The sequence below is a fragment of the Natator depressus genome, chromosome 6, assembly GCF_965152275.1.
Source record: "Natator depressus isolate rNatDep1 chromosome 6, rNatDep2.hap1, whole genome shotgun sequence".
Taxonomy (NCBI): Eukaryota; Metazoa; Chordata; order Testudines; family Cheloniidae; genus Natator; species Natator depressus.
The window spans coordinates 667,488-688,817 of NC_134239.1; the positions used below are offsets into that span (position 1 = coordinate 667,488).

General features: G+C 67.2%; 2 protein-coding genes, 1 long non-coding RNA gene and 1 pseudogene across 4 annotated transcripts; 1 reads left to right on the forward strand and 3 right to left on the reverse strand.

Annotated features, from left to right (window-relative positions):
• Window positions 1–1,086: 1,086 nt before the first annotated feature.
• On the reverse strand, window positions 1,087–2,925 carry LOC141988422 (uncharacterized). The gene is made up of 4 exons (XR_012639754.1): window positions 2,882–2,925; window positions 2,504–2,608; window positions 2,231–2,393; window positions 1,087–1,217 (listed from the first exon to the last, which is right to left on the reverse strand). It is a non-coding gene; the product is annotated as an uncharacterized LOC141988422 (long non-coding RNA).
• A 3,731-nt stretch (window positions 2,926–6,656) lies between these two features.
• On the reverse strand, window positions 6,657–12,676 carry LOC141988421 (phosphatidylinositol transfer protein beta isoform-like; annotated as a pseudogene).
• Window positions 12,677–13,795: 1,119 nt separating this feature from the next.
• Window positions 13,796–16,772, forward strand: LOC141988416 (sulfotransferase 1C2-like). 2 transcript variants are annotated; one of them, XM_074954190.1, is made up of 8 exons: window positions 13,796–13,851; window positions 14,279–14,455; window positions 14,589–14,717; window positions 14,804–14,901; window positions 15,074–15,200; window positions 15,307–15,401; window positions 16,229–16,409; window positions 16,577–16,772. In XM_074954190.1, the coding sequence occupies exons 2-8, from the start codon at window positions 14,284–14,286 to the stop codon at window positions 16,687–16,689; spliced, it is 915 nt and encodes a 304-aa protein (XP_074810291.1). In that variant the 5' UTR covers window positions 13,796–13,851; window positions 14,279–14,283; the 3' UTR covers window positions 16,690–16,772. The 2 variants fall into 2 exon arrangements, with proteins under 2 accessions (XP_074810291.1, XP_074810292.1); XM_074954191.1 differs by lacking the exon at window positions 14,589–14,717 and having other exon boundaries at window positions 13,802–13,851; window positions 16,577–16,766.
• A 2,264-nt stretch (window positions 16,773–19,036) lies between these two features.
• Window positions 19,037–21,197, reverse strand: LOC141988417 (nuclear protein 1-like). The gene is made up of 3 exons (XM_074954192.1): window positions 21,008–21,197; window positions 19,527–19,671; window positions 19,037–19,304 (listed from the first exon to the last, which is right to left on the reverse strand). Exons 1-2 carry the CDS (start codon window positions 21,108–21,110, stop codon window positions 19,535–19,537), a joined length of 240 nt encoding a protein of 79 aa, XP_074810293.1. The 5' UTR covers window positions 21,111–21,197; the 3' UTR covers window positions 19,037–19,304; window positions 19,527–19,534.
• Between the last annotated feature and the right edge of the window lie 133 nt (window positions 21,198–21,330).

The following is a 21,330-nucleotide window of genomic DNA, read 5'->3' on the forward strand; positions in this document are numbered from 1 at the left end:
GGAGCCAGGACTCCTGGGTTATCTTCCTCCTTCTCCCCTCACCCCCTCCTGTCTCTCTGCCCCACAGCTTCGGCCTCGCCCACCCCAACATGATGGCAGAGCTGAAGTTTCGTCTGCGCAGACCCCCGCCCCAGTGACGCTGCCCCACCCCTGTCAGCCGGGGACCCTGGGGTGGGCGGGGGCTCGTGCCATTTCCTGGGCAGGAAGAGAGGATGCCAGACAGACTCCAGCCAGCACGGACAGCCCCCTCCCCCTCCCCGCAGCCTGGGATAGGACCCAGGTGTCCAGGCCCCCACCCCCACCCCCACCGGTGTGTCTGGGAAACCGGGAATAAAGAAAACGGGAGCGAAAGGAGTGTGGGGCGTAGAACCGTGGGGGGGCCGCGTACCCAAATCCTACAGGCTGAAGGGGAGGCAGGTTCCGGGAAAGAAGATGCTCCTGGCAGCCCATGAGTTCCTGTAGGACCTACCAAAATAGCACCCAGTGGGTTCTGTTTACTTTGTGTATCAGTCAGCCCCAGGTTCCCAGAAAACCCCAGGGCGAAGGGGAATGAGGAGGGGCTGAATCAACTAGAAACAGGGAACGGAAAAGAGAAACCAGAATCGAGAGGTGATCGGGGGGGGGAGGGGGAGAACCCAGGAGTCCTGGTTCCCACCCTGCCCCACTCCAACCACCAGACCCCACTCCCCTCCCAGAGCTGGGGGAGAACCCAGGAGTCCTGGCTGCATGAAAACAACCAGACACTTAACATGAGTCACTTTATTACAAAAAATAAATACAGATCACATTTCTCGGTAATAAATAGCAAAAAAATAAATAATACATAAAAATCCACTCATATAAATTAACACAGGGACTGCTGGGAACCCGGACGCCTGGGTTCTCTCCCTGGGTCTGGCGGGAGTGGGGATCTGGTGGGTTAGAGCAGCGGGGGCTGGGAGCCCGGACACCTGGGTTCTCTCCCTGACTCTGGGAGCAGCAGCGTGACCCAAGGGGGTTAGTGTTGTAGGGGGCGGGGTAAGGGGGCGGGGGGCTCAGCGAGGGGCCCACCCCCCCCCCATGTGCAGCAGGGTGAAATCCCGGACAACGCGGCCCAGGAAGGTCTCCATGGCACGCAGGACCAGGTACGACTCCTGCAGGTTGCTCCATTCGCTGGGGTGCTGCAGGATGCGGGGGGGCGTGGGGGGCAGCAGGTCGGGCTGTCCAGAGCCCCACACCTGGGGGGAGAGGGGAGGAAGAGAGTGAGACACAGCACCAGCGGGCACCAGCCCCCCACGTTACCCTCTGCGGGCATCACACCTGGGTGCCAGCCCCCCGTGCCCTTCCCTGTGGGCACCGAACCCGGGCACCCCCCTCACTCTCCCTCGTGGGCACCGAACCCGGGCACCCCCCTCACTCTCCCTCGTGGGCACCGAACCTGGGCACCCCCTCACACTCCCTCATGGGCACCGAACGCGGATCCCCCTGCATTCTCCCATGGGCACCGAACCTGGGCACCCCCTCACACTCCCTCATGGGCACCGAACACGGCTCCCCCCTGCATTCTCCCATGGGCACCGAACCCGGGCACCCCCTCACACTCCCTCATGGGCACCGAACGCGGCTCCCCCCTGCATTCTCCCGTGGGCACCGAACCCGGGCACCCCCCCGCATTCCCCCGTGGGCACCGAACCCGGGCACCCCCCGCATTCCCCCGTGGGCACCGAACCCGGGCACCCCCTCACACTCCCTCATGGGCACCGAACGCGGATCCCCCCTGCATTCTCCCATGGGCACCGAACCTGGGCACCCCCTCACACTCCCTCATGGGCACCGAACACGGCTCCCCCCTGCATTCTCCCATGGGCACCGAACCCGGGCACCCCCTCACACTCCCTCATGGGCACCGAACGCGGCTCCCCCCTGCATTCTCCCGTGGGCACCGAACCCGGGCACCCCCCGCATTCCCCCGTGGGCACCGAACCCGGGCACCCCCCCGCATTCCCCCGTGGGCACCGAACCCGGGCACCCCCTCACACTCCCTCATGGGCACCGAACCCGGCTCCCCCCTGCATTCTCCCGTGGGCACCGAACCTGGGCACTGAACCTGAGCCCCCCCCCCATTTTCCCCCGTGGGCACCGAACCCGGGCACCCCCCCTCACACTTCCCCATGGGCACCGAATCTGGGCGCCACCCCTGGGAACTGGCCCCCTGCGTCTCCCCGGCCCCCGCGCCCCCTCCAGCCCTCACCTGGTAATCGACGTGGTGCGTCAAGTCCCGCAGATCCAGGCTGATTTCCTCCAGCCCCTGAGCCAGGCTGGCGTCCCCGCTCCTGCTCCCTGCGCCCCAGAATCTCCATGTAGCCCCGAAACATCACCAGCGCCCGCCTCATCTCTCGCAGCCTCTGCAGCGCCTGGGGATGAAGGGCGGGGGGGGGGGTCAGTGCCAACCCCACTGAGCCCCGCCACCCACCACTCCCCAGCACCCCTCGAACACTGCCCCCCGCCCCTCCCAGCCACTCACCGGCAGGGCCAGCCACCGCTGGGCTCTCAGGCTCATGGGGGCAGGAGCCCCGACTTCGACAGGACGGGGAACGGCAGCTTGGCGCCAGGCCAGGCGCTCTGACACCTGGCGGGGGAAGAGAGACTGTGAAACCAGGCGTCCGGGCCACCCTGCTCCGCCAGACTCCAGACTGTCCGAGACGGCTGCCCCCACCACTGGGCCCCCCCGCCCGTCCAGCCCCGGGCAAGGGGTGCCCAGCCCTGCCCCCAACCCAGAGGGGCCGCGTCCCAGTGCCGGGTGAGGGGTCCCCGGGCGCCCAGCCCTCAACCCCGAACCAGAGGGGCCGCGTCCCGGTGCCGGGCGAGGGGTCGATGTGGGCCCAGTCCCACCAGGACGTACAAAGAGTTGCATGAGGATTTTAGTTTCTGCCTGGAGTTTCCTTGCAAGTTTCAGGCTGCTCCCGAATTCCGCCTGCATTTCCTGGCCCCAGCTGGCGGCTCTGCCGGGGCCCTGGGCCCCGCCCGGCCACGGGGAACCCCAGCACCAGGAGCCGGGAGCTCAGCAGCGCCTGGAGCAGCAGCATGAGTCCTGAGCGAGAGAGAGAGAGAGACACATCAGCTTCCGAGTGAGAGCTGCCCAGCCAGGGCTGCGGGTCGGGAGTGAGGGGCACTGGCCGAACTGGGGGGCAGGGCTGGGCTGGCAGGGGGCTGTGGGTCGGGAGTGAGGGGCACCGGCAGGGCTGGAGGGGCCTAGGACTGGGCTGGCAGGAGGCCGCGGGTCGGGAGTGAGGGCATCGGCAGGGCTGGGGGCCCAGGGCTGGGCTGGCAGGGGGCCGCGGGTCGGGAGTGGGGGGCACCGGCAGGGCTGGGGGCCCAGGGCTGGGCTGGCAGGGGGCCGCGGGTCGGGAGTGGGGGGCACCGGCAGGGCTGGGGGGCCCAGGGCTGGGGCTGGCAGGGGGCCGCGGGTCGGGAGTGAGGGGCACCGGCAGGGCTGGGGGCCCAGGGCTGGCTGGCAGGGGGCCGCGGGTCGGGAGTGGGGGGCACCGGCAGGGGCTGGGGGGCCCAGGGCTGGGCTGGCAGGGGGCCGCGGGTCGGGAGTGAGGGGCACCGGCAGGGCTGGGGGGCCCAGGGCTGGGCTGGCAGGGGGCCGCGGGTCGGGAGTGGGGGGCACCGGCAGGGCTGGGGGGCCCAGGGCTGGGCTGGCAGGGGGCCGCGGGTCGGGAGTGGGGGGCACCGGCAGGGCTGGGGGCCCAGGGCTGGGCTGGCAGGGGGCCGCGGGTCGGGATTGGGGGGCACCGGCAGGGCTGGGGGGCCCAGGGCTGGGCTGGCAGGGGGCCGCGGGTCGGGAGTGGGGGGCACCGGCAGGGCTGGGGGGCCCAGGGCTGGGCTGGCAGGGGCTGCGGGTCGGGAGTGGGGGCACCGCTGACCACGGCGTGGTGACCCTGCGACGTCGCGCACCGGGGATACCCGGGGCTGGGCTTGTGTCCGCGCCGCGTCTCGCTGCGTCACTAATTTTAGACTCAAAACTGCCCAAAATATCCCAGAGAGAACCCGGCGCCTCCCCCGTCACCCACGGGTCCCCTGACACTGAGCCCTGCCGGTGCCCCCCACTCCCGACCCGCAGCCCCCAAGGCGCACTGGCAGGCTGCACCCCAAGCCCATGTCCCCGCCCCACAGTGCCCTCTGGCGCAAGGACAGGGCAGCGCCAGGCCGGTGCGGGCCCCGTTCCCACAGGCTCACCGCACAGCCGCATCTCGGTGCTCGGGGGCTGCCGTCTGTCCGTCCGTCCGGCCAGCCGGCGGGTGATGAATCCAGCACCTGAGCCCCCCGGGGCTTTTATTGCGGCCCGGTTTCATTTTCGCTGGCTCCAAAATCTCCAAGTTTCTGTTTTTAGTATCGGGAGCCGATACGGCCCCCTCGTCAGTGACCCCCCCCGGCCTGCGGTTGCTCAGGGGACGTTCAGTGGTTCCTGTTTTCAGGGATCATAAAACTGAACACGTGGGGTCAGAAGAGAAACCCACTGGCCTCCCCTCCCACCCCCAGCCCCGCCGGTGCCCCTCACTCCCGACCCGCAGCCCCCCCCCCGCTAGCCCAGCCCTGCCCCCCCAGCTCTGCCAGTGCCCCTCACTCCCCGACCCGCAGCCCCTGCCAGCCCAGCCCTGCCCCCCAGCTCTGCCGGTGCCCCTCACTCCCGACCCGCAGCCCCTGCCAGCCCAGCCCTGCCCCCCAGCTCTGCCGGTGCCCCTTGCTCCCGACCCGCAGCCCCCTGCCAGGCCCAGCCCTGCCCCCAGCTCTGCCGGTGCCCCTCACTCCCGACGCGCAGCCCCTGCCAGCCCAGCCCTGCCGGGCCCCTCACTCCTGACCCGCAGCCCCCTGCCAGCCCAGCCCTGCCCGTGCCCCTCACTCCCGACCCGCAGCCCCTGTTAGCTCTGCCCCCCCCCCCCCGCACACAGCTGAGTTGCAGTAGGGGGGGGGCAGTGGAGCAGGGCTGTTGCAGGAAGCTCTGGGGTTGCATCATGAATCTCTGAGCAAAAGAAACTGGCCAAGAGCGAGAGCTGGCTGGAGGGGAAGCGAGGGGGTTTCACCCGGGGCAGGCGGGTTTCCCCAGAAGCTTTGACCTAAGGAAAATATCAGGGTCACCCCATGTTATCTGGGGCCCAGGGCTGGGACTCGGCCCCTCTCGGGTGGGGCGGGGGGGCCGGGCACGGGGGCCCTCACTGGATGCTGGGGCTGGGCACGCAGGACCCCTCGCCCGGCGCTTGGCCGCGGTTTCCCGGATCACCCTCACGTGAGCCGCCGGCTTTAACCGAAAGCACTGGGCGAAACCAGCTGAGTGCCTGGCACTGGGCCAGCCACGGGGGCTCTTTCTGGTCCCTTTTCCCCGGAACTGCGTGCTGGGCAGCCATCGGTCGGGGCACCCCTCCGGGCGTGGCCCCCGCATGCCACCCTCCCCAGGCTGCCCCCAGCCTGGGTCCTGGCCCCCACCACTGGAAGTACATTCCTGCCACACACCCCCCAGCCCGCCCCCAGGCCCAGTCTGGCCCGAGCCCCCCCAGCCCAAGGGTGAGGGCTTGGCTAGGAGACCCAGCCCCTGAGATCCCCCCATCACCCCTGGATGAGGCACCCAAGCCCCCAGCTCAGAGCAGGGCCCAGGAGCGACAGAGCCAGGTGGGGGCCCCACAGGCTGCCCCCCCCCCCCAAGGGGGCTCCAGGTGGATAATTTGCATACAGGAAGGGGGCGTGGCCAGCCGGTGGCCCCACCCGAGGGAGGAGGAGTGGATTCCCAGAAGCAGGGGGGCCCCCCACAGAGAACTTTCCCCCCGCCACCCCCCCCCAGCCGGGCAGGGGGTTTCCAGCAGTTCCCATATGAGAGGCAGTTTCGGGCCGGGACCCACTGGGCATCCCCAGCCCGGCAGCCCCCAGGGCTCCCCCAGGAGCAGAGCCCCCAGCCAGGTTAGATCACAGCTCGTGTCTGACAAGTTCTTGTTTTATTGATCATGGTTTTGCTCCATCCTGAGTTACAGAACGTGGGGGGGGGGCGGGTCCTGGAGGCAGATCTCCCCCACTGCCCCCGCCCTGGGTGCTTGGAGCCCTGTGGAGGGCGCCTGGTCTGGGGTGTCCTCCCCCTCCCCCAATGCTGAATATCAGCCCCCTGGGGGAACGCAACCATTTCCGGGGGCTCCCTGCTCCCCCCGCCATGATTCCAGTGGGGACAGGAACCTGCTGAAACCTGGGAGAGCTCGGGGGGTTGCCAGGGCCAGCACCCCCCACTTTCCCCGGCAGTGCCTGGGTGGGGTGGGCTGGGGCTGTCCCGCCAGAGGTCACTAGGCCATGATCAGTCGGGGAAGGGGGTTCAGAGTGTCCCCAGCTGGACGGAGAGCGAAGGGGGATCCCCGGGGTCCCACGAAGGCAGCTGGGTCCTCGCTCCCAGGCGGGAGGGGGCAGAGTCCTAGGGGAGACGGGGGTGGGGGTTAGCAAGAGACCGGGGACACCAGATCCAGCCCCCTAATTCCTGTCCCGAGAGCCCCTCGCGTCCCCAGCTCAAAGCCCTAATCCAGGGAAGGTGGAGACCTGGGGGGGGGGGGAAGGGGAGTCCTCCAGGCCCAGCACCCCTCTCCCTGAGCTCTCCCAGCCCCCCCATACCATGTCAGTGTCCCGCTGGCACCGGCCGGGGGTCACTCGTCTCCGGCCGTCATCCCCCGCACTGCGCCTTTCTGCCTCATCTGCAAGGGGGAGAGGGCGAGGTTAAGCCCTGGCTAGCCCCACCCCCACAGGAACCTGCCCCCTCCCCTAGGGGGCAGATCCCCTCCCGCCCCCACCTCGTCCAGCTCCTTCTGCGTCTCCTCCTCCCATGCGGCGAATGTCAGCCATGCTCAGATCCACCCACTTGTCCAGCCAGCAGAAGAGCTGCCGGTGGAAATTGGTGAAGAGCCGTCGCTCTTGCTAGGGAAAGAGACAGAGAGAGACGCTATATGGGGCGGGGGGCAGAGGGGCCAGGCCCCTGCCCCCTTCCCCGAGCCAGCCCGCCCCTGCCCTGGGGCGGATCGGAGCCAGCGCCTCCTGGAGGGGAAAAGGTCCCGTGTCCCGTTCCCTGCCCCTGCCCTTGGGGCGGATGGGAGCCAGCGCCCCCTGGAGGGGAAGGGTCCCGTTCCCCGCCCCCGAGCCAGCCCGCCCCTGCCCTGGGGTGGATGGGAGCCAGCACCCCCTGGAGGGGAGGGGTCCCGTGTCCCGTTCCCTGCCCCCGAGCCAGCCCGCCCCTGCCCTGGGCGGATGGGAGCCAGCGCCCCCTGGAGGGGAGGGGTCCCGTGTCCCGTTCCCTGCCCCTGCCCTGGAGCGGATGGGAGCCAGCGCCCCCTGGAGGGGAGGGGTCCCGTGTCCCGTTCCCTGCCCCTGCCCTGGGGTGGCCCGGCGCTGTCTCACCTTGTGTAGGAATTTCTCCACGCGGCCCTGCAGGCCCCACCACCGGAATTTCACCGTCACCAGCTTGTAGGCGCACATGTGGGGCAAATCCTTATTGTTGGCTAATTCCCGCTAGGAAAGGACACAAAGGACGTCAGACTGGTCCCGCCAGCCCAGGACCCTGTCTGCCGAGCGTGGCCAGGGCCAGGCGCCCCGTTCTGGTCATTCCCTTGGAAGCAATTATCGAGCGTCCAGTCCCAGCCGCTGCCCGTCCGAGGTTTAGAACCGGGGGTTAGACAGGGCCACAAGAGACATCTAGTCTAACCCCTGCCAAGATGCAGGATTTGTTGTGTCTAAAGGGACGCCCAGAGCAGGGGGCTGCGTCCCTCCCCAGCCTGGCTAATAGCCAGTGATGGACCCCTCCTCCAGGAACTTAGCTAGCTCTTTGTTGAACCCCGTTATAGTTTTGGCCCTCACAACATCCCCTAGTACAGGGTTCCCCAGGCTGTCCGGGCGCTGGGTGAAGAAATGCTTCCTTGTGTTTGTGTTAAACCTGCTGCCGATTAATGTCGTTGGGGGACCCCGAGTTCTTGTGTTACATGGAATAAATAAAACTAACTTTCTCCACACCAGCCATGATTTTATAGCCCTCTATTTCTTTTCCAAGCTGGACAGCCCCAGTCTTATTAATCTCTCCTCATACAGCAGCCGTTCCATGCCCCTAATCGTTGTTGTTGCCCTTTTCTGAACCTCTTCTAATTCCAATGCATTTGTTTTGAGTTGGGGCGACCAGATCTACACGCAGTATTCAAGGTGTGGACGTACCATGTGTGAGGAAGTGGGGATTTTCCCTTGTTATGTTGTATGGGAGCCTATGTGAGTCTTACTGCTTTGCACGAAGGCTGTGTGTGCCTCAGTTTCCCTGTGTATTGCACCAATGTCTGGGTGGTGGGAATAAGGGGCTGTGACTTTTGCGGGGGCTGCTCCAGCTGCCTGCAGGGATGCTATGGCCGCCCCTTCATAACCAGGAGGGGGATGTGACCAGGTGACTCTGGCCTGGGAAGTGAGACAAAGCCTGGAGGAGGAGCAATGGACCAGGCAGAGGCCAGGCTGCGGAGTTGGGGGCAGGACCCTCTGGCTTCCCCAGGACCCCGCCTGGGCGGACTCGCTGTGGGAAGCGCACGGGGGGGCAGAGGAGGCTGAATGCTCCGGGGTCAGACCCAGGAAGGTGGAGCCGGGGGAGCTGTGTGCCCTGCAGACAGGCTGCTCCCAGAGAGGAGACTGCCCCAGAGTCCTGCCTGGCTCCGTAGGGAGCAGTTCCAGAGCATCGCCCGGGGACCCCGTGACACTGACACTCTGGACTTATATAGAGGCAATATGATATTTTCTGTCTTATTATCTCTCCCTTTCCTAATGGTTCCTAACATTGTTCACTTCTTTGACTGAGGCTGCACGCTGAGGGGGTGTTTGCAGAGAACTCTCCACACTGACGCCAAAATCTCTTTCTGGAGTGGTAACAGCTCATTCAGACCCATCACTGTGTATGTAGAGTCGGGATGATGTTTTCCAATGTGCATCACGTTCCATTTATCAACACTGAATTTCATCTGCCATTTTGTTGCCCAGTCACCCAGTTTCGAGAGATCCTTTTGTAGCTGTCCGCAGTCTGCCTGGGACTTACCTATCTTGAGTAGTTTTGTATCATCTGCAAATTTTTCCACTTCACTGTTTACCCCTTTTTCCAGATCATTTATGAATATGTTGAACACTAATGGTCCCAGTACCGACCCCTCGGGGACACCACTATCTATCTCTCTCCATTCTGAAAACTGACCATTTATTCCTATGCTTTGTTTCCTGTCTTTTAACCAGTTACTGATCCATGAGAGGCCCTCCCCTCTTATCCCTTGACTGCTCACTTTGTTTAAGAGCCTTTGGTGAGGGACCTTGTCAAAGGCTTTCTGAAAATCTAAGTACACTCTATCCACTGGGTCCCCCTTACCCACGTCTGTCGACCCCCCCATACAATTCTCAGACTGGGGAGGCTGATTTCCCTTCACAGAAGCCGTGTTGATTTTTCCTCAACAAACCGTGTTCAATGTGATGCTGCAAACAGGAGCAGACAAGCTGCTGTGAACCCAGGAGTCCGGGCTCCCAGCCCCCCCATCTCCCTCCCTGCTCTAAGACACTAGGCAGGAGGTACCTTCCAGTCCGGACCAAGTGGTCCTCGCCCTGTCTTCACAGATTTGAAAAGAGCCGGATCTTCATCTGCTTTGTAATCCTGGCACAGAGAGAGAGAGAGAGTGCACTGATCTGCTCCCGGACACCCTGTACTCAGGGGTCGGCTCGCAGGGGCTGCGGGTCGGGAGTGAGGGGCACCGGCAGAGCTGGGGGGGGCAGGGCTGGGGTAGCAGGGGCTGCAGGTCGGGAGTGAGGGGCACCGGCAGAGCTAGGGGGGCAGGGCTGGGCTGGCAGGGGCTGTGGGTCGGGAGTGAGGAGCACCAGCAGAGCTGGGGGGGCAGGGCTGGGCTAGCAGGGGGCTGCAGGTCAGGAGTGAGGGGCACCGGCAGGGCTGGAGGGGCTGAGGGCTGGGCTAGCAGGGGGCTGCAGGTCAGGAGTGGGGGGCACCGGCAGGGCTGGCGGGGAGCCCAGGGCTGGGCTAGCAGGGGCTGCGGGTTGGGAGTGAGGGGCACCGGCAGGGCTGCGGGGGGAGCCCAGGGCTGGGCTAGCAGGTCGGGAGTGAGGGACACCAGCAGAGGTGCGGGGGGGGGAGCCCAGGGCTGGGCTGGGAGGGGGCTGCGGGTCGGGAGTGAGGGGCACCGGCAGGGCTGGGGGGGAGCCCAGGGCTAGGCTAGCAGTGGCTACGGGTCGGGAGGGAGGGGCACCGGTGCAGGTGGGGGCTCTCACCTCCTCGGACACCTGGGTCCGGTCAGCGATGTCTATGTGAATGACTTCCACGTCCTTCCATGTTTCCATGTCCAGACCGTGAACCTGCTCCGGCGAGGAGGGGAGCCGTCAGCGAGGGGGGAGCAGAGCATTATGGGTAAGTGGTCTCACCGTCCCAGCTGGGGGAGGCCCTGGCTAAGGGGGGACACCCGCACCCCAGGGCTCTCCCCTGCTTTGGCCTCCTTCCCCAGGGAGTGGGGCTGACTCACGCTGGCCTGATCGGGGCTGACGGGGGGAAGGGCTCTGGCCTGGCCGTGGGGGCCACCGGGGGGCGGGGCTGACAGGGGGTACTGGGAGGGGCAGAGGGACGGGCCGCAGAGGGGGCACCGGGGGTGGGCCGGGCTGACAGGGGGCAGGCCGCAGGGCGGGGACCACTGGGGGCAGGGCTCACTTACATTGTCCTGGGTGCCCAGGTCGGGTTTGTGCCACGTCTCGATCTTGATGACGAAATCGTCCTTCATGTACTCGTTCTGGGGGGGCAGGCACCCGTCAGGGGAGGTCACAGAGCCCGGAACCCCCCTGCAGACCCCCCCCCCAACACCTCCCAGGCAGGGGCAGCCACAGTGAGACAGGGAGGCCAGGTACCGGCCCTAGATTGTCCCAGGGGGATCCCCCATTCCCTGGGGCATGAAGACCTGGCAGTTCCCCCCCACGGATCCCGCCCCCCAGCTGAGAAAGGAAATGGAAGGAACTTACTGTGATAACTGCAGTCCCGGACCCCAGGAGAGAAGGCACGAGAGAGAGAGAGATGGGGGAGATTAGCAGCTAACATGAACAGCAGGGAACCCAGGCATCCTGGCTCCCAGCCCCCTGCTCTGACCCACCAGCCTCCACCCCCCTCCCAGAGCCAGGAGAGAACCCAGGCGTCCGGGCCCCCAGCGTCCGGGCTCACCGGTGCGGCAGTAGGGGTAGGCGTTCCAGGCCTTCTCGTGGAACACCAGGGAGCCCTCAGGCGCCAACATCTTCACGAAGCCGGGCACCTTGCTGTGGGGGGAGCATGTGGGGCTCAGAGCCGGGGGCCTTGGTCCTTACCCGCTCTGCCAGCTGCACCCCCGCCCTGGGGGCACCTCCCACCACCCCAGCCCTCCCTTGGACTGCACCCGACTCCCCCGGCTCCCCAAGCACGAGCCCCCCCAGCCGCCATGCCGCTCCCCCCCCCGTATCCCACTGTCCAACCGCCCCCCTCCGCCGCCCTGGCATCCCGCTGCCCCCCCATTATCCTGCTGCCCCGCCCCCTCCCCTGCATCCCGCTGCCCAGCGAGGGGGGGCGCTCACCTGTGCAGGTGGTAGATCTTGTGGGTGAACTGGCCGGCCTCGCCCGGGCGCTCGTAGGGCTCGTTGGCCAGCACCTCGATGCCCTCCCCGCCCCCCGTGTTGTTCTTGCTGGCCTCCGCCACCGAGAACAGCTGCCCCACCTGGTACTGGGGGGGGGGACACGGGGTGAGCCCGGAGCCCCGCCCCCAGGTAGCCCATCCCCGCCCCCAGCTAGCTCCACCCCCTGCCACCAACCCATCCCGGACGGCCCTGCCCCCCGCTAGCCCCGCCCATCCCCCACCCAGCCCCGCCCCCAGCTAGCTCCGCCCCTTCATCCAGCCCATTCCCCACGCCCGGCCCCGCCCCGCCTGGCCCCGCCCCCAGCTAGCCCCGCCCCTACTTCCCGCCCCATTCCAGCCGGCCCCACCCGGCCCCGCCCCCAGCTAGCTCCGCCCCCTTCATCCAGCCCATCCCCCCGCCCGGCCCCGCCCCCTGCTAGTCCCGCCCCTACTTCCCGCCCCATTCCAGCCGGCCCCACCCGGCCCCGCCCCCAGCTAGCTCCGCCCCCTTCATCCAGCCCATCCCCCCGCCCGGCCCCGCCCCCTGCTAGTCCCGCCCCTACTTCCCACCTCATTCCTGCCGGCCCCGCCCCCTGCCGCCAGGCCCCGCCCCCTATCCCCGCCCCCTTCCAACCAGCCCATCCCCCCGCCCGGCCCCGCCCCGTTCCGCCCGGCCCCGCCCCTTCTAGTCCCGCCCCTACTTCCTGCCTCATTCCTGCCGGCCCCGCCCCCTGCCGCCAGGCCCCGCCCCGCTAGCCCCGCCCCCTTCCAACCAGCCCATCCCCCACCGGCCCCGCCCCGCTGGCCCCGCCCCCGGACTCACCTCTGCCACGGAGCAGGGCAGCAGCACCCGGCTGCGGAGAGAGAAAGGGGGGGGTCAGAGCTGGGAGCCCCCCCGGCGCCCCTCCCCCCCGGCGGCCCCGCCGCCCCCCCCCGGAGCCCCGCGCCGGCGCTTCCCCCCGCCCCCACTCACAACTCTTTGATCAGCACCATCCCGCGGCCGCACCGGAAACAGGAAGCGCCTCCGCGGCGGGGCCCCGCCCCGTGGACGCCACTTCCGCCCTCACTTTGCCCACAGTCCGAGCCCGGCATCGGGGCTCTGAGATGACGTCATCGGCCCGCGTCGGCAAGGAGGGGCGGGGCTGAGGGAAATGGGCGGGAGCACGGGGCGGAGGGGCCCGGGCTGGCTCCAGGCTCCCTGAGCTGCCCCTCCCCCTTTCCTCCTGCCCCTCCCTCCCCCCACAGCTGCCCCTCCCCCCTTCCTGGTGCCCCGCCCTCCCCCCCACAGCTGCCCCTCCCCCTTTCCTCCTGCCTCGCCCTCCTTCCACAGCTGCCCCTCCCCCTTCCTGCTGCCCCGCCCTCCCCCCACAGCTGCCCCTCCCCCTTTCCTCCTGCCTCGCCCTCCTTCCACAGCTGCCCCTCCCCCCTCCTGCTGCCCCGCCCTCCGCCCACAGCTGCCCCTCCCCCTTTCCTCCTGCCTCGCCCTCCTTCCACAGCTGCCCCTCCCCCTTTCCTCCTGCCTCGCCCTCCTTCCACAGCTGCCCCTCCCCCTTCCTGCTGCCCCGCCCTCCCCCCACAGCTGCCCCGCCCTCCGCCCACAGCTGCCCCTCCCCCTTTCCTCCTGCCTCGCCCTCCTTCCACAGCTGCCCCTCCCCCTTTCCTCCTGCCTCGCCCTCCTTCCACAGCTGCCCCTCCCCCTTCCTGCTGCCCCGCCCTCCCCCCACAGCTGCCCCTCCCCCTTTCCTCCTGCCTCGCCCTCCTTCCACAGCTGCCCCTCCCCCTTTCCTCCTGCCTCGCCCTCCTTCCACAGCTGCCCCTCCCCCTTTCCTCCTGCCTCGCCCTCCCCCCACAGCTGCCCCTCCCCCTTTCCTCCTGCCTCGCCCTCCTTCCACAGCTGCCCCTCCCCCTTTCCTCCTGCCTCGCCCTCCTTCCACAGCTGCCCCTCCCCCTTCCTGCTGCCCCGCCCTCCCCCCACAGCTGCCCCTCCCCCTTTCCTCCTGCCTCGCCCTCCTTCCACAGCTGCCCCTCCCCCTTCCTCCTGCCCCGTCCTCCCCCCACAGCTGCCCCTCCCCCCTCCTGCTGCCCCGCCCTCCGCCCACAGCTGCCCCTCCCCCTTCCTCCTGCCCCGCCCTCCCCCGAGTGCTGCCCCTGCCCCCTCCTGGGTTCTCTACCTAGGGAGGTGGTGGAATCTCCTTCCTTAGAGGTGTTTAAGGTCCGGCTTGACAAAGCCCTGGCTGGGGTGATTTAGTCGGGATGGTCCTGCTTTGAGCAGGGGGTTGGGCTAGGTGACCTCCTGAGGTCCCTTCCCACCCTGATGGTCTCTGATTCTATGATTCTCCCGGCTCTGGGGGCGGGGGGAGGGGGCCGGACGCCTGGGTTCTCTCCCGGCTCTGGGGTGGGGGAGGAGGTCTGGTGGTTGCAGGGGGCAGGGCCGGACGCCTGGGTTCTCTCCCGGCTCTGGGGCGGGGGCAGGGAGCACACATATCTCTCCCGCCCAGGGAACAGGACGGTCCGGTCCTGTCGGACCCGGGGGCAGAGGCCGGAGTCCGGCCGGGAGCCGGGAGGCAGCGTGGGAGCAGCGGGCCCGCGGCGGGGCGCTGTGGGGCGGGGGGAGGTTGACCCCGATCTCTTCCCTCCAGCCCCCATGGCCCAGGCCGAGCCGGTCCCGCGCCTGACCCCCGACATGGTCACTCGCTGCCAGCTGGCGGCCGTCCGGGGGGTCCCGCTGCCCAGCGACACGGCGCAGCTGTGGGGGCGGATATGGGGCTTCCAGGCCCGGCCCGACGACCTCCTGATCTGCACCTACCCCAAGGCGGGTGAGTGGGGACGGGGGCTGCGGGTCGGGAGTGAGGGGCGCTGTGGGGCTGCGGGTCGGGAGTGAGGGGCCCTGGGGGCTCCGGGTCGGGAGTGAGGGGCACCGGCCGGGCTGAGGTCTCTTATCTCTGCCAGGCACCACATGGATTCAGGAGATCGTGGACATGATCCAGCAGGACGGGGACCCCCAGAAGTGCTACCGCGCCCCCATTTACCAGCGCATCCCCTTCCTGGAGCTCTGCCCGCCCCGCCCCCTCCCATCTGGTGAGACAGGGGGCAGGGGAGGGGCCAGGGAGGGGCTCGTGTCTTGGGGTCCAGGCCCCACTCACCGGTGCCCCCGTCTGGTTCAGGGTTTGAAGAGGCTGCGGCGATGCCTCCCCCACGGACCCTGAAAACCCACCTGCCCCTGGAGCTGGTGCCCCCCTCCTTCTGGGAGCAGGATTGTAAGGTCAGGACGCCTGGGGTCTCTCCTGGGAGGGGCGGCGGCTGGAGGTTAAAGGGGGGACAGGGGGAGTCAGGACGCCTGGGTTCTCTCCTGGGAGGGGCGGCGGATGGAGGTTAAAGGGGGGACAGGGGGAGTCAGGACGCCTGGGTTCTCTCCCTGTTCTCTCTCCCCGCAGGTGATCTACGTGGCCCGTAACCCCAAGGACAGCGCCGTCTCCTATTTCCATTTCCAGCGGATGAACCAGGGGCTTCCGGACCCGGGCAGCTGGGACCAGTATCTAGAGACCTTTCTGGCTGGGAGAGGTGAGTGAACCTGGCAGGCCCAGCCCCAGGGACAGCACCTCCTGCTGGGCCCCCACTTCCCGCCCTGGAGTCCCCCAGCTCAGCCTGACCCCCACCTCTCTGACAGTGCCTTGGGGCTCCTGGTTCGACCACGTCCGTGCCTGGTGGGACGCGAGGGACAAGCACCGAATCCTCTACCTCTTCTACGAAGATATCAAGAAGGTGAGCGCTGCAAGCTTCCCCTGAGCAGTGCCCCCGGCCAGGCTCTTCTGGTGCTGCGATCTTCCCTCCAGCAGTGCCCCCAGCCAGGCTCCCTCGACACTGCGATCTTCTCCCCAGCAGTGCCCCCATCCAAGTTTCCCTGACACTGCGATCTTTCCCCCAGCAGTGCCCCCAGACGGGCTCCCCCAAAGCTGCGATCTTCCCTCCAGCAGTGCCCCCATCCGAGCTTCCCCAACTGTCATGAAGTGTGCGGGAGTCCGGGCCCTGCACCACACACTTTCTGCGATTCACCGTGACTCTCAGCCAGCCAGTAACACAGGAGGTTTATTAGACGACAGGAACATGGTCTAAACCAGAGCTTGTAGGTGCAGAGAACAGGACCCCTCAGCTGGGTCCATCTTGGGGGGGCAGGGAGCTTGGACCCTGGCCCCAGGTCTCCCTCCATTTCCCCAGCCAGCTCCAAACTGAAACCCCCTCCAGACGTCTCCTCCAGCCTCCCCCCGGCTCCTCCTCCAACCTTTGTCCAGTTTCCCAGACAGAAGGTGTCACCTGGCCCCAGGCCCCTCCTGGATGGAGTGTGGGGGAGTCATGGCCCTGCACCCCCCTCCTGGGCTCTCATCTTACCTGCTCAGGTATCGTCCCTCCAGCGAAGCCCCCGCTGCTATCCCATCCCCCATGCAGACAGTCCCAGTAAAACTCCCCGACAACATCCCCTGGTCAATCCGCCCCACTCCCTGCTCCGTCACACCGACACTGCGAGCTCCCCCACACCGGGCTCCCCTGCGCTGCGAGCTTCCCCCCAGCAGTGGCCTGTGTCTCTCCACCAGGACCCGAGAGGTGAGATCCAGAAGGTGGGTCGGTTCTTGGGCCGGGAGTTGCCAGAGCCGGTTCTGGAGACGATCGTCGAGCACACGTCATTCGAGAGCATGAGGGAGAACCCCATGGCCAACTACAGCACGCTGCCCACCTTCGTCATGGACCAGGCCGTGTCCTGCTTCATACGCAAAGGTGGGGGCTGGGAGCCTGGACGCCTGGGTTCTCACCCAGCTCTGGGGGGTGGGGGTCACTGTGAACCCAGATGCCTGAGGGGGGTTGCTGTGAGCCCGGACGCCTGGGTTCTCGCCCAGCTCTGGGGGGTGGGGGGATCGCTATGAGCCCGGACTCTCTCCCCTCAGGCTTGGTGGGCGACTGGACGACCCAGTTCACGGTGGCGCAGAGCGAGCGATTCGACACCGAATGGGCCCGGCGGCTGGAAGGGAGTGACCTGCGTTTCTGCACCCGGCTCTGAGGGGGCAGTGGGGCCCCGCGGCGGGTCGGGCCCCCACGTGGCCTGGCCCCCCCCCCCCAGGGACAACGACGGTTGTTCCCCTGCAATAAACAATGACACAGAATGAACCACTGGCTCACTGACCCCCACCAACCCCAGGCCCGGAGCGGGGGAGTGGCTCTGCGCGTGAGCTTCCCACAGCAGTGCCCATGGCCCCCCAATTCTCCAAGGGGTGCCTGGCCTGCTGGGAGCCCTGAGGGAGGGGGCACTGGACTACATTGCCCAGCGTGCTTTGCGGAACGGCCCAGTGGGGGCACGGAGGCTCCTGGGGGGCATGGTTCAGAGCTTCCGTTGGCCCGCATGGCCTTATGGGAGCTGTACTTTTGTGGCCTCCCCCTAAGATTCCGTCTCCCAGGACCCCTTGCGCCCCCCTCACCCCCTGTGACCACCCAAGGCGCCGGCCCTGGGCTGAGAACACGTCACTTCCCCCCCTGGGAGCCCCTCCCCCACTGCCCCCCAGCCTGGCTGGCCAGGAGCGCGAGCTGCAGGGCTGTGCCCAGGGGGCGGGGCCGTGCCCGTGCCCAGGGGGCGGGCAGCCAGAGGGTGATGCGGAACCACTGGTACCATCAGCTGGTGAGAGAGGATGGCCAGGGTCCGCCCTCCTCTGGGCCAGATGGCCGCCCCCCATTTGGGGCGGGTGGGAGCCGGCGCCCCATGTCCTGCCCCCTCCCAGTCTGCACCTCCAAGCAGAAGCACTGCCCCCTGGTGACCGAGCACGGGGACAGCGCCCTCCTCTGGTTCGGTGAGACCCCTGGGGGCAGGTCTGCAAGGGAGAGGGCTGGGGGTGGAGCTATCTGGGAGGGTTCTGCTATGGGGCAGGGGATTATGGGGGAGTCTGTTGCAGGGGTTTGGGAAGCTGTCTTGGGGAGGGGCAGGGGATGTGGGTGGGGTTAACACAAAGGGGGCGGAGGTTAGGGGGGTTGTGCTGGAGCTCCCTGGGCATTGTGGGTAAAGGGGGAGGAGTGTTTCTGGGGGGAGCGTGGGCAGCAGGGGGGCAGGTGCTCCCAGGGCATTGTGGGTAACCCCCCAATCTCTCCCCTAGGCAGCTGGCTGAGGAGTACCTGCTGGAGCATTGGGGACAGGACCTCAGCTGAGCAGCGCTGCGGGTTGCTCCAGTGCATGCTGGGATCGGGACTCCTGCCCCATGGTGTCCTCCCTGCCAGCCACCCCCAGTGCTGGGGGGGCCCCTCCTCTCTGGACAGTTCTGCTCACTCTGCACTTGATTGGCTGGGCCAGCACCTCAAGGAGCCCGATTGGCTGGCAGGATGCACTCCTGGGAGATGTCACCTGCAGCTGGGTGTGCTGTCCCCTCATTGGGTGGCATGTCTGAGGCCTGTGCCCCCTCATCTCTCATTGGCCGATTCTGCTAGCTCTGGAGAGGTGCTGTTTGTGATTGGATGGGGCCACCCACAGCTGTGCTGGCCTGGGATGCACCCCTGGGTCCTCCCTTGTCCGTGATTGGATGACTCCAGACACCCGTGAGCCTCTGATTGGTTGGTATAGCCAGCACCAGCCACCACACTACAGAGGGGGCAGAGCCCCCCAGTTAGTGCCTTCAGCACATGACTGACAGCCATCCGGGGGGGGGGGCACGGTTATCACTGAACCCCTCCCTGGGGGCGGAGCTATGAGGGCCTCCCTACAGTTAATAGGCTGTGAGCCTCTTTCCCCCCCAGCTGCAAAGGATCCTGGGAGTTCTGTTATACCCTCCCCGAGCTAGTTGGGGGCAGCCCCAGGGTCACCCTAAAATCATGTGTGTGGGGAGGGGGAAAATCGCCTGCCATGACTTTCAAAAGGGCTGCCCCACTGATGGGCCGTGGCCGAGCTCAGCAGTAGGAAGCGATGCTGCACCCCTTGGCGTGAGTTCTAAGATGGCCCCCCTCGTGACAGGAAGTGATGTCATCAGTGCCAATGCTGCTTCCCAGCTGGGCCTCCCAGATCCAGGCCCTCTAATCCCCTGGCCCCTGGGGGGCTCTGGGGGCCCCCAGCAGCAGCTGCAGCATTAATTGCTCCACTAGGATAAGTGTCTTGTACCTGCCCTCTACCACCCCCACAGGGCTCAGTGGGCCCCAGGCACCCCCCAGCCGCAGGGGCCCATGGGGGAGTTGAGGGGCATGTCCCCCATTCCGTGGGGAGCAGCCCCCCTCATGGCCCTGTCTGCCCCGTTCTTGAGAGGCTGGTTTCCCCTCCCCCCAGGCAAAGCCCCATCAGCCATGCAGATGTTAAGTGTCTTTATTGGGGGGGGGGGGGGGAGAGAGAGAAGAAACAGACCTACCCCCTCTGTGCCCCCCCCCTTCACCCTCACCCCACAATTCCCTCCTCTCTTCCCCGCTGGCAATGAGCCAAATCACCCCCCCACCAGCGAGGCTGCTTAGGGCCCCCTCACCGCTCCTCCCCAGGGGGGCCTGTTACGAGAGGCCTGGGCTGCCATGGCAGGAATCTCAGCATGGCCGCCTGGCGCCACCCTCCCCGCTGGGCGTCAGCCATCTTGGCAGGGGGCGTCCGTCCGGCTAGTCTCTGTGTCCGTGTGGCGTTGCCGTTGAGTCTGGAACCAGGTTCGCTTGGGAGGTTCAGAGCTGGGGGGGAGACGAGATGTGAGGGGGGGGCTCCAAGGGAAGCTGCTCCACCCCCAGTGATATCCCCATCCACACAGATGCCCAGCAGGAGTGGCAACCATCTGCCTGCCCGGCCCCCCTTTACCTCCCTGCCCACCTGGCCCCCCCGCCTGGCCCCCCCTTTACCCCCCTCCCCTGTCCACCTTGCCCCCCTCCCCCTGTCCAGCCCGGGGCGGCTCTCACCGTGGGGCTCACTCCTGGCCACGCCGGCGCTCGGAGCGCTGCAGTTTCAGGGTGATCTTGCGCTCGTGGCCGGCAGGGTTGGGCCGGTTCGTGTTCCCAGCGGCCTCCCGCTTGGAGCGGCCCTTCCGGCTGCACCCGCCCGGCACTGCGGGGAGAGAAGGGGGTGTCACGGAGTGTCGGGGAGTCAGGGCCCTGCCCCCCATTTCCTGTGATTCACAGCCAGCCAGGAACACAGAAGGAGACAGGCCCCAACAGAGCTTGTAGGTACAGAGACCAGGACGCCTCAGTCAGGTCCGTCTTGGGGGGTGGGGAGCCCAGACCCTCGCCTAGGCCTCCCTCCCTTTCCCCAGCCAGCTCCAAACTGACCCTCGGGCCTTTGTCTCTCCCGGCCCCGGACCCCTTTGTTCTCCAGCCCCTTCAGCTGGCACCTTGCAGGGGAGGGGCCCAGGAGACTCTGTGCAGACACCATCGCACTGGCCCTCTCGGGCAGGGGCGCCGACACCGTGGGTGCTCCAGGGCTGGATGGCTGCCACTCCTGCGGGGCATCTGTGTGGATGGGGATATCGCTGCGGGGGGGGGGGGGCATGGAGCAGCTTCCCTTGGAGCCCCCCACATCCCGTCTCCACCCGGCAGCTCCCGCCCCAGCTCACCTCCGCCTCCTCCCCCGAGCTCCGGCTGCCAAACAGCTGTTTCAAGTGCCAAGCCGTGGGGGGGAGGGAGGGGGCAGGAGGTGGGGCCAGGGCGGGGATTTGGGGAGGGGCCCAATAGGGGCAGGGAGGGGGTGGGCACTTTGGGGAAGGGGTTGGAATGGGGCAGAGCCTGGGGGCACAAGCACCCACCAGTGCCATGAGAAGTTGGTTCTCAAACTGGGGGTCAGGACCCTCAGGGGGTCACTAGGTTACTACGGGGGGGGGGGTCGTGAGCTGTCAGCCTCCACCCCAAACCCCGCTTTGCCTCCAGCATTTATAATGGAGTTAAATATATTCAAAAGTGCTTTTAGTGTGTCAGGATGAAGGGGGTCACCAGGACAAAAGCCTGAGAACCCCTGGACTAGGGCTCTGCAATCACACCCCCTTATCCCCCCACCTAGAGACTTAAGAACGGCCATGGGGAAACTGAGGCACCCCCACAGTGTTCAGAGGAAACATTAAGAACAGTCCCACTTCGTCAGAGGAGGTGAGTGGGGGAGAAAAGCCCCTGTGCCCCCTCCCGCACAACCCTTGGGGGGCGCATGCAGAGGGGCAGAGAGGAGGCTGTGAGCCCCCTGCCTCCGTCCTCCCCATTTCCAGTCCCACTGGAGAAGGGATCCGGAACACAGCAGGGAACCCCACAGCCCCGGGGAGAACAGCCCCAGTGTGGGGTCAGGGAGCAGGAGAACCTAGGCTGGGAGTGGGGGGCACCGGCAGGCTGAGGGGGCTGCGGGGCAGGACTGCGGGGAGCTGTGGGGCAGGAGTGGGGGGCACAGCGTGGGGGGCACTCACTGCTGTAGCGCTCGGTCAGGCTGTAGTAGTCGTAGGGGTCGAAGTGCTGCCCCTCGAAGGGGGTGGGGACCAGCTTGTGGGGCTCAAGCAGGGCCCCGGCCATGGCTCTCTCCTGGGACGTCTGTGCCTGGTGCAGGGAGCGTCCGTCCGTCCGTCCGCACTTGTTTTCCACCCCACGCCGGCCCCCCTTTTATTGCCACCGCACCCAGGATTGCATCATCCCCCCACCCCCCGCCTCTGGGGGAAGGAGCCGAGCGCGTGATGGCTCGCCAGCAAAACAACACTGACATCACACCCCCCGCACACCCCCCCGCCCCGCCGGT

Excerpts from the sequence above, each read along its gene's own strand:
- LOC141988417 (XM_074954192.1), bottom strand. The coding sequence starts at position 21,110 with ATGGCCGGGGCCCTGCTTGAGCCCCACAAGCTGGTCCCCACCCCCTTC. Across the intron at positions 19,672-21,007 it reads CCTGACCGAGCGCTACAGCA|TGCCGGGCGGGTGCAGCCGG; the intron begins GTGAGTGCCCCC and ends CTCTCCCCGCAG.
- LOC141988416 (XM_074954190.1), top strand. The coding sequence starts at position 14,284 with ATGGCCCAGGCCGAGCCGGTCCCGCGCCTGACCCCCGACATGGTCACT. Across the intron at positions 14,718-14,803 it reads GCCCCGCCCCCTCCCATCTG|GGTTTGAAGAGGCTGCGGCG; the intron begins GTGAGACAGGGG and ends CGTCTGGTTCAG. Across the intron at positions 16,410-16,576 it reads GTCCTGCTTCATACGCAAAG|GCTTGGTGGGCGACTGGACG; the intron begins GTGGGGGCTGGG and ends CTCTCCCCTCAG.